The following is a 17,411-nucleotide window of genomic DNA, read 5'->3' on the forward strand; positions in this document are numbered from 1 at the left end:
GAGGCTGACCCCAAGTCTGGACACAAGGTGGAACGGCGTGCACCCCCTCATCGCCCCCTTCCCCCTCCGAGTCCTGGCTTAGAATATTACTCAGCCCTGAAAAGGAGATTCTGACAGCTGCTACCAATGGATGAACCCTGAGGACCCTGGACTGAGTGAAAGGAGCCACAAAAGGACAAATATTGTGTGAGGCCCCTGGAGTCGTCAAATTCAGAGGCAGGAAGTAGAGGGTGGGGAGGGGGCTGGGTTCACCAATTTGGATCCCGGGTGTGGCAGGCGTCCCACATATAGAGTAGAGGAAGACGGGCACGGATGTCAGCTCAGAGCCAGTCTTCCTCAGCAAAGAGAGGAGGATTGGCAGCAGATGTTAGCTCAGGGCCAATCTTCCTCAAAAAAGAAAAAAAAAAAAGATTTCAGACCGAGAGCCCCGAGGGAAAGGTTCTTCACCCACGTTTAATGGCACATGCAGCATTCCCAACATCGCGACAGACGGGCGGGGTGCACACGTCACAGACACGTCCACGGGCAAAGGCGGGGCTGGCGGGGGTCGCCCGGGACAGGATGCTCACGGCAGGGGCGGAACGGGGGCGACTGCACGATCCCGTCTGAGTCTCCCGTCTGCAGACGCCGCCCGTCCAGCTCGAGGGGTGAGGGGCTGAGGACACGCCTGGGGGGCAGTTCACTCGAGGACGACCAGGGTCGGGGGGCCCAGGGCCGGGCGGACGTGTTGTTTTCCGACGTCGGGAGACCCGAGGCGCGAGTGCTGGACGAGCTCCCGGGACGCGGGTTCTGACACCTTCACCGGCTCGGGAGACGCCGTCCCCAGGAAGTCGGGCAGCGGACGGCGTGCGGGACCCCCACCCGACGCCGGGGGGGAACAGGGACCCAGAAAGGCGCTCGCCGCATCTCGGAAAGTCCCGTCTCATGTGGCGTTTCCTCGCCGTCCTGGGCGCCACGGCCCGGCCGAGTGGACTTTCCGAGAGAGGGGAGCGCAGCCAGCCGCCCACGTCCGCTCCTCCAAACGCGCAGGCCGGGGCCCGTGTGGGGTCCCCTGCGGCCGGCCCGGCCCCGGCCCCCAAGTCAGGACCCCAGTGGGGGCCTCCCTTCACCGTGAGGCCAGGATGGGCAGACGTCGCCCAGCGGGCTCCACCCGGGCGTCCTCGCTCCAAGCTGCGGTCCCTGCGGGGCCCCCGGACGTCGTCACCCCACGTTCGCACTCAGAGCCGGAGGCCGGACGTCACAGGGCCCCCAGCACGGAGCGGAGGGTGACAAGAGGGACAAGAGGGACCAGGCCGGCTTGGACGCGCAGCCTGGCCCCTGAGCCACGGGGGACGAGCACACCCCAGGGTGCCCCCCAAAGACGAGCCCACAGCACGGAGAGCAGGGAGGTGAGGGGCGCGGGCATCTCCCCACGGCCTGGGGCGCGTCGGGGGCGCCCTCTGTGTCTGAGACGCCCGAGGGGACTGTTTCACTCCAGACGGGAGTCCGGGGGGCAGGGGGGTCCCCACGCGGCCGGGACGCCGGCACACGGAAGCGGGGCGGGGGCGGCGGGCTCAGACGGTCAGGGAGATGAAGCTGTTGTAACGCTGGATGCTCCTCTTGAGGATCTCGGAGCAGGGGCCCAGCACGCGCTCGAAGCGGGGCCGGTCCAGCTTCACGCACTTGAGCGGCCCCCGAGCCACCACGGTGGCCGCCCGGGGCCGGTTCAGCAGCAGCGCGATCTCCCCTGCGGGCGACAGGCGGGGTCAGGGGTTGGCCGCCCTCCGGGGGAAAAGAACAGAAACCCGGGACGCCGCGGCCCCACGAGGGGCCCCCCACTCACCGAAGTAGTCGGAGGGCCCGAGGCGCCCCACCTCCATGTACTCCTCGTTGGGGGACCGGCGCTGCAGGACGGAGGCCGTGCCCTGTGGAGGCCAAGCGGACACGTGAGGAGGGCCGTCTACACTGAGCTCCCCGTTTTCCCTCCAGCCCAGCGCCACCCCCGTGGTGGGGACCCGGGTGCACACGGGCCGGGCGGTGGCCGGAGAGTTCTAGAGGTTGGCCGACCTTGGTCAGCGTTCAAGGACTGGAGTGCGTCCAGAGCGCCAGGCGGGTGGGAGCAGATGTCTGGGGGTCACCCCCCTCCCGACCCCCAGCCCGGGGCGTCTGCAGGCACCCGCTTGATGACTGACATGAGCCCGGCCCCCCTACCCAGAGAGGCTCGGCCGGTGGTGGGGCAGGGATGACCTGGTGCCACGGTGGAGCGGCCGCTGCCCCACGGCTCCCCCAGACCAGCCTCGCGCGCCGGCCCGTTAATGTGTAACTGCCGCCCGCCACGGTCTGGGGGACGCGGGTCAGGAGACCCCGCCGGTGCCCGCTGTGCTGGAACCTCAGGGCACCGACGGGCAGCGCCCCCCCCCCGCCCCCCACCTTCACAGCTCCCGGCGTCCGGGGTGTTTATGAGGCATCTGGCGGCCGGAGCGTGCTGTCCAAACAGCCGGCCGCCTCCCCCCGGGCAGACAAGGGCCGGGCGCCCCCAGACTCAGGCCGTGGGGTGGGGGCCTGGGGGTCACATGTGCCTCCCGGAGCCCAGAGAGGGCACAGAGCCCTGGGCCCCACCTGCCAGCACAGCCCTGGCCGTCCCCCGACCCAGGGCTGGTGGCGGCTCAGGCTGCGTCCTGGGCTCCACGGCCCACGGGGGCACGGCCGAGGGGAAGGTGGGCTCGGAAGCCGCCCCACAGCGGGACCGCCCTGGGGCCGCAGCCACTGAGAGACCAGGCGGCTGGGGTGGGAGCAGACGTCCCGGCAGAGAGAACCGCTCGCGACGCCCCACGGCGTTGACCTGGGTCTCTCCACGTTTATGCCTTTCATCCACGATGCGTGTAATTTATGTGCATTTCATTCCCGTTTGAGACGACTTCCCATGTTACAATGGGATCGTTTTCCTCTTCAGAACCCCCAGGGGTGGAACCGAAGGGCCCTGGTTCACAGGGTCATCCGGACACTCCAGGCTAAAGAACAGGAAACCCGACCAAGGCGGCTGACGGACACTAGGGGCGCGACCTGTGACCCCACAGAAGCAGAAGGCAGGCCGACGCAGCAGCTCAGAGACACGTCAGGGACCCGGGCTTGTTGTCGCTCGCTGCTCTGACGACCTCAGTGGGGTTCCCAGTCCTCACTCGGGTCCCTCGTGGTGGCATGGTGGCTGCCAGGGTTCCGGGAGTCACCACGCCTCCCTCACACCATCGGCGGGAAAAGAGAATCCACTTTGTCCTCCTACGACTCTCTCGTCATCGGCAGGAAACCTTGTGGAAGCTCCGGGCCACCGTCCCTCACACCTCGCTGGCCGCAGCGGGTCACGCGCCCGCCCTGAACCATTGCTGGGGAGGGACGGCGGCCAGCGTTGGGGGGCCGGGGCTGAGGATCGGGGTTCTGTCGGCAGGAGGAGCAGGGACGGCTGTGCTGACCGTCCAGGGGACGCGTCACCGTCCGGCCTCACCCGCCGTTGCCCCCCGAAGCCAGGTCGCCCGTCCCAGGCTCTGTCGCCTCTGGGGTCAACGGGGAACCGAGGCTGCGAGCGGCAGCGTTTCTCCTGGGCCCACGGACGACCCCGTGTGGGCCGCACGCTGGACGAGATGAAGGACGACACTCCCCCCTCAGGACGTCCGGGCCCGAGTGCAAACAGCACCTGGACAGACGCTCCCGAGCCGGACACCAGGAGGACGAACACACATCGGGCCCCCAGGTGGGCGCTCAACAAGCGGGAGGACAGGAGTGTGCGGGCCAGCCGTCCACCCGGCCCAGGCGAGACCACACCCGCCAGCTCCCAGGGCGGCGACACCACCGACCGTCCCGCCGAGGGATCGTTAAAGAAACGACTGTCGGGGCAAAACCCGTTCCCTCCGCGTGGGAGATAATTCGCACGCTCTGGCTGCAAGTGTCCTGAGGCAGCGACAGCCATGGTCTCGGGTCTCCCTGAAGCCAGGCCGTGGCCGTCAGGGGACAGGAAAGTGCCCAGGGACGGACGCTCCTCCTGGGCCCAGGGACGGCCCTCATGTCGGGGCGGGGAGCACGTGGCCGCACCGGCTTGCATCTCTGTGCGGAACCAGAGACGCTCGTGCAGTCGGTCACAGGCCGCAGCTCTGGACCTCCTGCTCTGCTCCCAACGCCCTTCCGCGGCCCGGTTCCTCGCTGCCCCCACCCCCAACGGCGAGAGCCCCTGCAGATTTGGGGAACCAGGGCGCGTACATCGCGGCCGTAAATGCTCTGCTGTGTGCCGAGTGGGGAGAGCAAGCCCTCTCTGGACCAGCCCTCAGACCCCAACCCCCAGGGCTCCTTCTGCCTCTCGGGGTGAGTGGGGGTCACGGGCGGCTCCCAGAAAAAGCCCTAACAGGCTCTCCATCGCTCACCGGTCACGTCCCAGCTGCGTCCCGCGGCATGGGAGGGTCTTCCCAAACGGGCACCAGAAGCGTTTTTAGCCCCACTCCCCCCCCAGCCACTATCGTCCCCCATGACGGCCGGGTCCCGGCACCACGACCTCATCCCAGGTCCCTTCTCGACGGCGTCTCGTTCTTCCACCGACAGGTGTGGCCTTCCTTCCACGTGCAGCCAGCGTGCGAGACGCTGCGGCCCCGTCCCCCACGCCCGGCACCCCGTCATCCCCGAGACCCCGGACCGGGAGGGACACGAGTGTCTGGGGCACCGGACGTGCCCCTCGGCCCTTTGGCAGCCGCACCCGCGAGTCAGGCTGCTGGGCCCCCGTCCCCCATTTGCTTTTCCCGTTGGGGCTGAAGGAGCCTGAGTGCCCTGCCGAGGCCGCCGCGCAGACGCCAGGAAGAGGGAGGCGAGAAGAGCCCCCCGGGGCCCAGGCCGCCGGCTGTTTACTCACAGGCTTCACACAACCCCGCAGTGGGTGGTCCCGGACGCACAGCCGGGCCGGGCGCTTCCCACCAGCTGCTCCAGCCTTGGGGCGGGCGGGGGCGGGTGCTGGGGGTGTGCGTGCACAGCGTCTGCATGGATATGCGTGTGCGTGTGCATGTGCGTGAGCGTCTGCACGGGCGTGTGTGTGCACGCGTGTGCGTGTGCATGAGTGTGCGTGTGCGTGCGTGTGCGTGAGTGTGCACACCTGTCCGTTACATTTCAACGGCGCGGAAAGCAAGAACAAGCCCCGACCGGCCCGGCGGCTCCCCCTCCGGGATCCGATAACGGTGCTGCCTGAGGCTCCCAGGCTCCCCTCCCAGATGGCCCCCGACCCCCTCTCACCTCTCACCCCTGACCCCGCCTCCCCCCTCCGCCCCACGTGCCCCTGGGGTCCTCCAGCACCTCGAATGCACACCCCCAAAGAGAACTCGGCCCTCCCCCTAAGCGGCCGTCCCCGCAGGTCCGTGGTTCCCAGCCCCCCACAGGGAAATGGGGGGCAGCGAGGGGCCCAGGACGGCGCCCACCTGTCCCGCATGCCCCTCCCGGCCCTCCTGGGGCTCCGGACCTCCATTCGGACCCCTTCCAGGAGGACGCTGCATCCCAGACAACCAAGCCCGGGTCCCCCGCCCTCGGGACCTCTGTCCCGGTGCTTCCTCCCCACTCGGCCACCAGCTCCGGCCACGACGACAGGCCCCCAGGCCTCGCACATGCTGTTCCCTCCGCCTCAAGGCTGTTCCCTGCCTCCGCCCGCAGGGCCCCATTAACTCCCCGAGGCGCGGGTACCGAGCCTGGCAGAGGCCAGAGTCCCCTGACGGCACTCGGGCAAGGGCCCTGGGGTCCCCGAGCAGACAACCCCGGGGACATACTGTCCCGGAACCCAGGTGCCGTGTGCACCGTGCGGACGCCTCCCTGGGCTCCCAGGCCCGAGGTCATGCAGGGCGTCCGGCTTCTCAGCGTTCCCCCCTTCCGTCCCCGGGCGAGTCAGGTCAAGAGCGAGGTCCCTGCAGGAGAAGCTGAGCCAGAGGCAAAGGGAACCTCCCCCAGCTGGGTAGTTGATTGACTGACTGATCTCGCCAGAAGCGCTGTTTCAGCTCACGGGAGCGCTAAAGGCCAACAAGGCAGATGGAGAATGTCCCGAGGGCCCGGAGCCATCACGCCGGCCAGGGGCGGGCACTGTGGGGCCGGGACTCCAGCCCTGACTCGCTGGGCGGCCGTGGACACGGTCCCTTGCTTCTCGCAGCCTCAGTTTCCCCACTGCGATAGAAGTTTCTGGTGTGACTCAGGTGAGTCTGATCAGGGAGGTGATTATTCGGGGGGCGGGGTCCCCTGGACGCTGGGACTTCTCCCCCCCCGCCCCCCGGGTGCATCATCGCCGTCGTTATCGGCGGATACAAGAGGGTTTGGGCGGATGAACACACGGGGTCCCTCCCCACCAGGGAATATTAGTCAGCCTGGAAAATGAAGGACATTCTGACACACCGAGTTCCAGATTCACAGGATGAGAGTTCTGGGGGGCGGGTGGTGGGCTCTGCCCCACGCTGGGCTCCCCACGCTCCTCTGTCCCTCGGGGCACAGGGCCCTTGAGCCCCTCCCAGGCTTCACGGGGTTCGAGGGGGCGGGGGTCCCGAGAGCCTGACCCCGCCCGGGCGCCTTCTCCGGGGGGAACCGAGGGGCACGCAGCCGCTGGTCCCACCGAGGCCAGCGACACCCGCAGGGGGGGCCCCGGCTCCCGGCTGGTGGGCGGCCGGGCGGAATTCGACACCCTCTCAAATTGATTCGTCCAAAACTGCGCATCTGTTAGGGTTTCCCGGCCAAAAACACCCGTCTTTATGGCGACGGTCTTCGCAGGCTGCCTCGCGGCCTCCTCGGTGCCAGGAATCTCGTCCAGGAGGAGCCGGACCCGGAACCCGGCAAAAACATCCCACATCTGCCGCCGTGGGAGACCCGGGTGGGAAACGGGATGCGGGACGGGGTGGGGGGGGGAGGGGAGGCCCTTCGTGCTTTTTTGGGGGGAACGTCGCCCCCTCATAATGATTCTCACGTTAATAAAAATGAAAGGAGCTATCGAGCCAGGAAAAGACCTGGAGGAACCTTAAACGCATATCATTAAGTGACAGAAGCCAATTTTGAAAAGGCTCCGTCTGTAGGATTCCAACTCCGTGACATTCTGGAAAAGGCAAAGCTGTGGAGACAGTAAACAGAGGAGCGGTTGCCGGTGGGGAGGAGGGAGAGACGAACAGGTGAGCCCAGGGGGCTTTGAGGGCAGTGAAGCTACTCTGGGGGGGACCATAATAGCGGACACACGTCATCCTACATTTGTCCAAACCCACAGGACGCACGACACTGAGAGCGAACCCTAATGTGGACTGTGGACTCTGGGTGATGATGATGTGTCCGTGTAGGTTCATCAGTGGTGACAAACGTACCATCAGATGGGGGTGTCGACAGTGGAGGAGGCTGTGTGTGTGAGGGGGCGGGGGCACACGGGAAATCTCTGTTCCTTCACTCAGACGGGCTCACGAGGAGGGTCCCAGGACGGGAACAAACACACAGGGCTCCCAGGCCCCTCAAGAGCCTGAGGCGGCTGTGCCCGTCCTTGCAGGTTATGATGTGGACGTCAGGTTGGGTGTGATCCAGCTGCCTCCTCCTCCCCTAAGCCCAGCACCCACGCTCCCGCCACACCTGTGCTCCTGCCCCCGCGCCTCTGAGCTCCCACACGCACCTTTGAGGCATTATCTATCCGGATATCCTCCCTCTGCCTTCCCCGCCTGGAGAACTTCTACTCACACCTCAACACCCAGCCCCACCTGCCCGCCCACATCTTCCCCATCCACTGGGTCCGCCCACAGTCATCTTGAGGTCACTGCGCCACCCACAGCCTTCCTGCTCCAGCCCGGCCCCTTCTCCACACGGGACCCAGAGCCAGTGGGTCGGACGATCACCCTTCAAAACTCAGGGAGCCCCCCGGGGTCTGCCGTTGGCCCACCCGGCACGAGGGATGATGACGCCTCAGCCCGGCACACAGTAGGGGCACACGGGCTGTCACAAATGATCCCACGCAAAGACGGACGCGTGCATCAGGGCCTGTGGGCACCTCCTGCCTAAAAGTCTCAGTCGGAACATCGGGACGGGCCGGGAGGTTCCGGCCAAAAAGCGGCTTCGAAACGTGCTGTGTGGACGTTGTTTCCACATCGCGGACATTCGCGACAGGAGTTTGCTAAGAGGGGACGTAGATCCCGCCTCGTGTTTCCACGGCAACACCTCCCAGGCCGCGCAGCCCCGCAGCCCGGCGGGAGCCACTGGGGAACGTTGCTCTCAGGATTTCACGGGGAGCCAGAGCCCGGGGTCCAGCTGGTCCCAGGCCGCACGGAGGAACGCAGCCGGGGAACCCGAGACGCCCAGCCCCGCGCTCCCGCCCCGGCCCCACCCGAGCCTCCGCGGAAGGTTTCCTGGACAGCGAGACCCAGACGCGAATTCTGAGGCGGCTCATGAACAGCTGGGCGGTCCGCGCACCGCGCAGGGCCTGGCGCGTTCTCGACACATTGAGTCCTGTCCGCCTCCAGGAAAGCAGAGAAGGGGCGCCAAGCTGCCAGCCGGGAGAAGACCACGGGGCACGCCACCTCTGCCACCTGCCCACCCGCCGCCCGGGCCGGCCTCGTCTGAGGGGCCTCGAGGCTGTGAGGTGCCCTGGGGGCGACAGCCATTCCCGCAGGTGTGGCCCCACACTCGCCCGGGCAGGGGGACCCCAACGAGCTGCAGTGCATCATCAGGGCTCCCCGGAGACAGAACCACGGGACGCGTCTGTGGATAAAGGCCGATTTACGTTAAGGAAGTCGCCCCCACAATTGTGGGGGCCACAGGTCTGGACTCTGCCGGGCGGCCGGCAGGGAAGAGCGGGTGCTGCAACCCAGTCCAAAGGCCGTGTGCAGGCAGAACCCTCTCTTCCTGGGTGGGGGGGGGCCTCGGTCTTTTTGCTCTTAAGGAAAGCCTTCGACTGATCGGACGAGGCCCACCCATGCCGTGCAGGGCCGCCCGAATGACTCCAAGTCAGCTGATGTCAACGTCACTCACAATCTGAGAAATAGCTTCACGGACACGGCTACACTGGTGTTTGACCAACCGTGAGCCGGGGGCACGGAGGACGGACGTGAGGCACAGGAAGCTGCGTCATCCCAGGGACACGCTCCAGGACACTCGGACTCGCACGCGCACACACACAGCCTCCATCACTTGCTGCCGTGCGTGTCCCTGGGCAAAGGACCAGCCCTCTGCCCTCTGTCCCGCGTGGGGCGTGGCCAGACCACATGTCAGACGGGCTTCAGGCAACACCCGGTGCATCCTGAGCTCAGAAAACACCAGCCCTGATTCGGTAATTAATTATGTGACCGACTACGTGATGCCCTTCTCCTTCCCTGTGCATTCTGGGAGGGCCTCTTGCTGGCCGATGCCTTTCACACCCATTTTTACGGTTTTTCCACCCGTGGCCGTGGACCCGGCTCGGAGGAGCCCTTGGTCCACAGAGAGCGACGGACGGTTGTCTGGACCGGCCAGAGTTACTCGTTCCCTCGGCTTCAAGACCGTACGGACGAGGCTGCAGACTCAGACGCCAGCGACGGCTGCAGAGCCCACCAACGGGGCGAGAGAGCTGGGTGAGGACTGAGGCCAACGGGGGCCCTTGCACCCCCAAGGGGCAGCCGCCTGGGCCCAGGGCCAAAGGGCCAGACACCAGGTTTTTAAAGAGAAGTAAGAGATCTACATTTTTAGGTGAAATACCCTGATTTTTAAATATCGACAGTTAATTCAAATGTTTAAAATAATATCACTGTGTTTACTTCAGTGACAGCTGATGAGGCTGAGAGGTGTTTCCGGAGCTCCGGCTGGAGACGGCCGCTATCGCTCATCCATGTGTGCACCACCATTCATTCATTCAGTCGCTCAACAAGCATCCTCCCAGAGCCTCTGTCCCAGGCTCGGGGCTGGGACATGGACAGGGAGGGACCAAGCTCCAAATGCAAACTGTGAAGCCCCAGGGCCGGCCCCTGTCGACACCCTGCCTGGTGCCCCTCCCTCCCGGTGCCCCAGATGAGCCCCAGACCCTCGGTCTCCCTCTCGCTGTTCCCTGCCGGGCTCCACACCCTTCCAGGGCCTTCCTGCAGGGAAAGGAGACCCCCCAAACGCGCCCTCCCGGAAGGGCCTGCGCGGAAGCTGGTGTGGAGCACGGGGCTCGGTGCCCCCCACCCGCCGCCCGCGGCCCGAGCCGGACTCACCTCGGTGATGATGAAGAAGTCGTCCCCCGGCTGCCCCTGGACCACGATTTTCTCGCCGTCTTCAAACTGCACGGGCTCCAGGGCGTCGGCCACCGTCAGCCGCTCCCACTTCTCCAGGGACTCTGCAGCGGGCGGGAGGGGCGGGAGTCAGGGCGCGGGCGCCACCGCGGGACGCCCCGCGAGAGGAGAGGGAGCCGCCCAGCAGCGTCTCTGGACCGGCCGCCTCTCCATCCACAGCAGGCGGACGGACGGGCTCTGGAGCGCGAGCCTTGCCCGCGCTCGGCGCTGGTTTCCCTGAGAACGGCGAACGCCGAGTCTGTGCCGACTTAGCCGAGACGACTCCGTCACCGACGACAGGAGGGAGCCGCCCGTTGGGAGAGCGGTAACCGCGTTTCTGTTGCGTCGTTGAGGCAGAGATGCCTTCCGCTATTTCAGGTCCAAACACTTATTTCCCAGGCCGACTGATCTTTAACGCCCGCAAATCCTTTCTACTCTCCGCGCCGTCCCTTCCTGTCGTTATCCGTCCCAAACCCTCAGGAAGGAAAAAAAAAAAAAAAAACCCACAATGTGCTCCTTTTATAAGAAAATAGTGAGTGCCTCATTAACTATCTCTTTTTTGGAAAAAGACACTGCTCTGGTCTATCCTTGTCAGAGGCCACGTATGTAGGTCGACTGCTAAAAATACACAGCCAAGCATTTATTCTGGATCTGGGTTAGGAGGGGGTTTTCCTGCTTTGAAACTCCCGTCAGCGAGCCCGGCTTTCTAGGAAACAGGCCCGGACGAGGCAGACAGAGCTCTCCAGCCTTCAGACCCCGGGGCCCCCAGCCGGCCGGCATGTCAGCGAACACCCCAGACTCGGCCACTTGGGGCGGGTCACACTGTTTGGGGTCTTTTTCCTACAAGAACGAGCATCTCTGAGCCTCCAGGTTCCGATGCCAACAGGGGCCGTGAAAGAGGCGGATGCACAAACACAGGGAGGTGACCCCGCCCTCTGCTCTGGCTCAGAGGGAACTGGGGATGCTAAAGGCCAGCAAAGGTCCCGGGTTTGGGGTGTTGTGTGGAGCTAAAACGCCCCCTGAGACCCCAAAGAATCCTGGACCGGCTCACGAGCCTGCCAGCCGCCCGTCCGTCCAAGCACGACGCCCACAAAGGAAGGACCACTAAGGCCAGAGACGGCCAGAGCCTGGGACCCCGTTCCCATGAGATGCCCAGAACAGGCCGGTCCACAGAGACGGGAGCCGCACCCACGTCACCTCTCCCTCCTCCAGGGACCGGGAGCCTCAGGCTGGGCCCCTCTGGCCGGGTGACGTCACTCACTTTCGTCAGAAAACCCGGCCTCCAGGCAAATGAATCCACCGCTGCAGCTGGATCACGCACCTCCTGAAGCCCCTTCGTGCGCCTGTCTGTTTTGAGTGGAGGGTGAGTCTGTCCTCTCATTTACTTTGTCTTAATACTTTATCGTTTTTGGCAAAATCCCCCATAGGGACTATAAATAACTCAAGAAACAGAGCCAAGTCTAAAGAAAGAGGGAAAAACTCGCTAAGACAACTGCCCAGAAATAACCGTTGTCGACCGATAAACTCCACACCGGTCATCTCTCCGATCGCAGATCCAAACAGCGGGACGGTGGGAGGGGAAGCAGAAAAACTCCTGTGAGGACGGGATCCTGGACTCGTCCCTCTCAACGTGAAGTCGTAAGTTTTATTTTGCTGGAATCCGACAGGAGGAAAAGGAGCTTGACGTGGAACCGAACGGTGGGCGAGCGGTTTTTCAACGCAACCTAAATTCTTTTCCGGAAGGCTCCCTGAATATCGGGAATGAGCACCGTGCCCCTTAGCGCCCTCCCCGGGCTTCAGCGGGAAGGGCAGCTGTGGGCTCTTCCCACGTCTCTACGGCCTGGCCACGTGGGCTGGTTCATATTTAAATTGATTGAAACGAAATGAAATGAAAACTCAGCTCCTTGGCCCAAGACGGACGCGGACGCCCGCCGACGGCTCCCCGACAGGGCTGGTCCGGGACAACACGACGGCGTCACGTACGTTAAAGGAACCTCAAATTTGCAAAAACTCCCGTAGGCAAGAGTGGTGTCGACCCTCCTGGGAGCGACTGGAAACGTGGGTGACGTGTTTCTCGGCCCCCGGGACGAGGAAGGGTGGGGTGGCTCAGGGAAAAACAAACGGGCCGGCGAGGGGAGCCCGGCACAGCGTGCACACGGATGGGAGCTGCGTGTGTGGGCGCACACGTGTGTGTGCGTGTCCCCATCCCGTCCAACACCGGACCTGCCGGCCGTGCAGGGAACGTGCAAAGCCTGGGGCCGCCGGGAGACACGCGGACGAGCCGGGGGTCGGGGGGCACGTGGGGACGGACGGCGCGCGGGGCCGGGAGCCACTGACCCAGGATGGAGACCTTGCTGAGAAACTCCTCGTACATCTTGCGCTTCCTCAGCGTGCTGCCCTGTCGGGAGAAAGGAAAACAGAGACAAGAAGGTGGGTCTTCACGGCTGAGTCCCGTCAACACTTCCCAACGACCCCCAATGACCCTGAACCCTTAGAGGAAAACTGGGCACTCTGCGTCCGGGAAGCCCCTCGAATGACCGAGGGTCTGAGACAGCGGCCACGGCGTCCGACGCCCGGGGAACAGGGCCCGTCAGCCTTTATGTCCCTCGGAAATTGGAATTCATGCCGAAAATCAGACTCGGAAACGAGGACAGGATGAACGCACTTCTCCTTCAAGGGCACGGTCCGGCGGGCGGGGGGCCCGAGAATGAGAACGAGGCCCCACCTCCGGGCACCAGCACCAGCCCGGGGGGCGGGGGAAGCAGTCTGGGCTTCAGCCCTCGCCGTCCACCTCATGGCTTTGCACAGTGCACGAACTCCACAACTGTACGTGGCAGCCCGGCCAACAATGACGTTATCAACCAGCGCACGTTCAGAGAACGGACAGGAGGACACGAGCCTGGTTTTGTTCAATTCAAGTGGCCTCACCAGTCGGTGGGGCCACAAGTTCACCTGGGTGTGAACAGGATGAGAGACAAGCTCTATGGGGACGAAGTCCCACCGTGATCCGGGCCGGCCCCCAAGCGTGCAGAGGGGAGGGGAGGAGGGAGCGCGACAACGAAAACACCCTCAGCTCGGAGCGCTGGGTCTCTCTGGGGCTCTGACTCGCGTCCGTCTGCTTACAGCCCTGGAGGCGAGGGTGTCATCCACAGGGGAGGAAACTGAGGCTCGGCGGGGCTGAGTGACGGCCCTACATAGGGATGAGGGGAGCAGAATGAAGACCCGGACCAGGCTCTGCAGCCCCAGAGCTTCCCCAGGGCCTCGACCTCCCCGATGCGCTGTTTTGTGAATTCCCACAACACCCGAGGGAGAAAACCACGCTGAACACAGGCCCCAGCAGGCGCCCTCCTGGCCCAGCAGGGCTGTGGACCACGTTCTGACCCAGGCGACGCAGACGGACACGGTGTGTGCAATCTCGGAACATCCCCTTAAACAGAAAAGGCGTGCCCTTCTCTCCTTCCTCCCTGCTAGCTGGGATGTGGAGGTCGTGGCTGGAGCTCCAGCAGCCATGCTGGGCCCTTGAGAACGGGAGGTGGTTCTCTGAGCCCACAGAACAACCGGCCCCAGATGGACTGTTTCCAGGGTCCTTGAACGTGATAAATAACCATGTGGGTGAAGCCAGTGCTGTTTTGAGTATTTCTGTTACACCCAGTGTGGCAGCCGGCCTCAGTGATGACCCCCGTGACCCCCACCCCCTGGTATTCACATTCTGTGCAGTCGGGTCCCACACGGAATAGGGCTGGCCACTGTGACCCAGAGGATATCGAGGACAGACGGTTTGAGGCTGACGTGGATGGACTATAAAGGACATCAGGGCTTCCGTCTTGCTCCCTCTCAGACCCCTTGGCCACGGGGATGTCGGCACAGGAGCCACAGGGCCCCGGGCCGACCAGCAGCAGGGGAGCCGGCCCTCGCAGAAATGGGCCCCCCACCAGATGACCGCTGGGCAGTGGCGGAGGAGGGTCACTCATCCGGCTTGGCCAACACGCAGGACGACGTGGACCTGCCCACGGCTGCTTCCTGCGTCCCCTCCTCCCGCCACAAAGGCCTCCGTCAGCCGGGGAGTCGGGCACCAAGCGACGTCCGTGAGAAGGAAAAGTTGGGAAAAGAGAAAAGACAAGCGAAGCCGACTCCGGACACGCGGCGGGGCCCCGGGCGCCTTGGAGGAGCGCGTCCCCATTTGCACCGAGCTGCGTGGTGAAGCGGGGACCCGACCTGGTCCTGTCCGCCTCCAGGGCCGCTGCCCACCCCACCCCCTCTCTCAGGCCCCCGCCCACCGTCGGGTGCAACTCGCTCTTGTGGGTCGACACTCCAAACGCTGGTCCAGCTGGTGAGAAAGCCTGCTCCTGTCTCTTTTCGGAGGAGCCCGTTTAAGGCGGCTTTCTCACACGGGAAAACGGGGGACCCCGGCAGGACCGCCCTGCGGGGACGGGGAGAGAGAGAGAAGCAGCCCCCCGGGGCCCGTCCGGGCCGGCACAGTCACGGAGGCAGGAGACCCCTGGCCCCGCCTGCGCGCAGGAGCGATGGGAGGGCAGGGGAAGGGAGCGAGCGGGTAGGGACGGGACGAGGCACTGGCACCAACAGCCTGTCCCCAGGAAACTATGACAAGAATGCAGCCGAGCCAAGAGGGGAAGGAATGTCTCCACTGCCAGGTCGCAGCGGCCGCGTCCACGGGCCAAAGCCGAGGCTTTTCCACCCTCGTCTGTTCCGGCTCCGGGAGGCACGGCTGACCTCTCCCAGCCTCCACCCGGGGCATGGAGCGTGGCGGTCCTGCACCCTCCCCGCCCGGCTCCTGCGTCTCCCTCAACAGCCAGAGACACAGGCTGAGCCTCGCCTCACCGGAGGGAAGAGCAAGCCCCCAGGAAGCCCCCGCCCCCGCGCATCCCAGGGCCTCGGCATAGAGAACACTCGGGCTGCCCGCCTGAGAGGTGAAGGCGCTCCCACCCGTTGAGCTGGGCAAGCGTGGACTCAGGTGTGTCCACGACGTCTCTGAGTCTCCGTGAAATGGAGACAAGAAACGTCCTCACCTCACTGGGTCGTTGTGGGACAGAGGCCCAACAACGGTTCCTCATCTCGCTGCTCCTGCTCATGGTGATGGTGACGGTGATGATGATGGTGATGATGGTGATGGTGATGATGATGGTGGTGATGATGCTGATGATGATGGTGGTGATGGTGGTGATGGTGATGATGGTGGTGATGGTGGTGATGGTGATGATGGTGGTGATGGTGATGATGATGGTGGTGATGATGGTGATGGTGATGATGGTGGTGATGGTGATGATGATGGTGGTGATGGTGGTGATGGTGATGATGGTGATGATGGTGGTGATGGTGGTGATGGTGATGACGGTGATGGTGATGATGATGGTGGTGATGGTGATGATGGTGGTGATGGTGGTGATGGTGATGATGGTGGTGATGGTGGTGATGGTGATGGTGATGATGATGGTGGTGATGGTGATAATGGTGGTGATGGTGGTGGTGGTGATGGTGATGATGGTGGTGATGGTGATGGTGATGATGATGGTGGTGATGGTGATGGTGGTGGTGATGGTGGTGATGGTAGCGATGGTGATGGTGGTGATGGTGGTGATGGTGATGATGATGGTGGTGATGGTGATGGTGGTGGTGATGGTGGTGATGGTGGTGATGGTGATAGTGGTGATAGTGATGGTGGTGATGGTGGTGATGGTGATGGTGGTGATGGTGGTGATGGTGGTGGTGGTGGTGGTGATGGTGATGGTGGTGGTGATGGTGATGGTGATGGTGATGGTGATGATGATGGAGGTGATGGTGGTGATGGTGATGATGGTGGTGATGACACTGATGGTGATGGTGGTGATGGTGATGCTGATGATGATGATGGTAGTGGTGATGGTGCTAATGGTGGTGGTGGTGGTAACAATGATGATGGTGGTGGTGATGGTGATGCTGGTGGTGATGGTGCCAACGGTGGTGGTGGTGGTAACAATGATGATGGTGGTGGTGGTGGTCCTCAATGAGTACCCCGCAGGAGGGCTGAAGGAGAGGGTCAGCATGCCCCCCGTTCCAATCCCAGACCACCCAGAACTCCCCACTCTCTGAGATCAGTCTCGCCCCCTCTGGGCCTCGGTTTCTCCATCAGGAGAGTGATTGATCTGCCATCACTTTCTCTCCTCCCGCCCCCTGAACCCCACACCACTCTGCCGGTGCCGTCTACACCTCAGCCCAGGAGGGTGCTTGTCTGTTTCCCATCGAGAGGCAGAGAGATACCAGCCTCAGAGATGGGGGTGAGACCTCTGCCGTCAGGCGCTCGCCAAGCTCCAGGCCACGGCGGCCCCAAGCGCTGTCCAGATTCCCGCCCTGTGAACGGCCAACCACAGGAAGCCCGGCCAGGACTCCCACGTGCTCCGAGGTCACGGTGCCTCGCGGGTCAGCCCTTTCCAGGCCCCTTCAGGTGGGCACGTCCCCGCCTCCACTTTACGGGGCTGGGGTCTCAGAGGGCTGGTAACCTGCTCCGTCCACTGGGCCGCAGCATGGTGGGGTCGGGGTTGAGACGGGACGGCCCCGTTCCAGAATCGTGCCCACACCACGCGCTCTGGCTGTGCCGGAGCTGCGAGGTCAGACTGCGCTCGTTCACACGCTCGGGTCCTCTCTCCTCCGGGGGGCGGGGACGGCCTGGCCAGCGCCCTGCTCCTCCCATGACCACCCTCCACATTCACGTCCAGTCCCAGAAAGAGGCTCGGAGGCCCCACAATGCGCCCACACTCGGGAGCTGCAGTGAGAGCCGAGTCAAGGAGGCCACGGGGCCTTGTCACTGCCTGGTCGGCGCGCTGCTCGGTGCGGCCACTTGAGCCCCGGCTCGACGGCCCCGACCGGCCCACTCGGATGGGAGGACCTCCCTGGCGCCCGGTCCAGGGACCACAGCGACGGGGGGAGGAGTCCTCGGGCTCCGAGAGGCCAGCACTTGAAGTCCAGTGGCCTTGTCTGGGGAGAAAAGAGCCCCTTGTCTTGCAAGTCTGAGCAGATGCCAGGAGTGCGGGAGGAGGCGGAGGAGGGAGCTGGGAGCCAGGACGGGGAGGGGCCGGACGGGGTGGACAGTGGAGCGAGGACGGGCCGTGCAGCCGGGAGCAGATCGCGGCTGCTGGGTGTGCGTTCTCCAAAGCTCAGAGAGCACGGGGGACACGGCCGCTGTGCACGCGCGTG

General features: G+C 64.4%; 1 protein-coding gene across 6 annotated transcripts in view; it reads right to left on the reverse strand.

Annotated features, from left to right (window-relative positions):
- Positions 1–433: 433 nt before the first annotated feature.
- Positions 434–17,411, reverse strand: part of PRKAR1B (protein kinase cAMP-dependent type I regulatory subunit beta) — a 119,310-nt gene continuing 102,332 nt past the window's right edge. For 5 of the 6 annotated variants that reach the window (XM_070231297.1, XM_023655051.2, XM_070231298.1 and 2 more), the window contains 4 exons: positions 12,561–12,621; positions 10,167–10,288; positions 1,823–1,904; positions 434–1,726 (listed from right to left, as the gene is read on the reverse strand). In XM_070231297.1, coding sequence (XP_070087398.1) covers positions 1,554–1,726; positions 1,823–1,904; positions 10,167–10,288; positions 12,561–12,621 — 438 coding nt within the window. In that variant the 3' untranslated portion in view covers positions 434–1,553. Of the gene's footprint in view, positions 1,727–1,822; positions 1,905–10,166; positions 10,699–11,484; positions 12,622–17,411 lie in introns of all 6 variants that reach the window. The other variant, XR_011424430.1, reaches the window with a different exon arrangement.

This window comes from Equus caballus, chromosome 13 (genome assembly GCF_041296265.1).
Source record: "Equus caballus isolate H_3958 breed thoroughbred chromosome 13, TB-T2T, whole genome shotgun sequence".
In the NCBI taxonomy this organism is placed as follows: domain Eukaryota; kingdom Metazoa; phylum Chordata; class Mammalia; order Perissodactyla; family Equidae; genus Equus; species Equus caballus.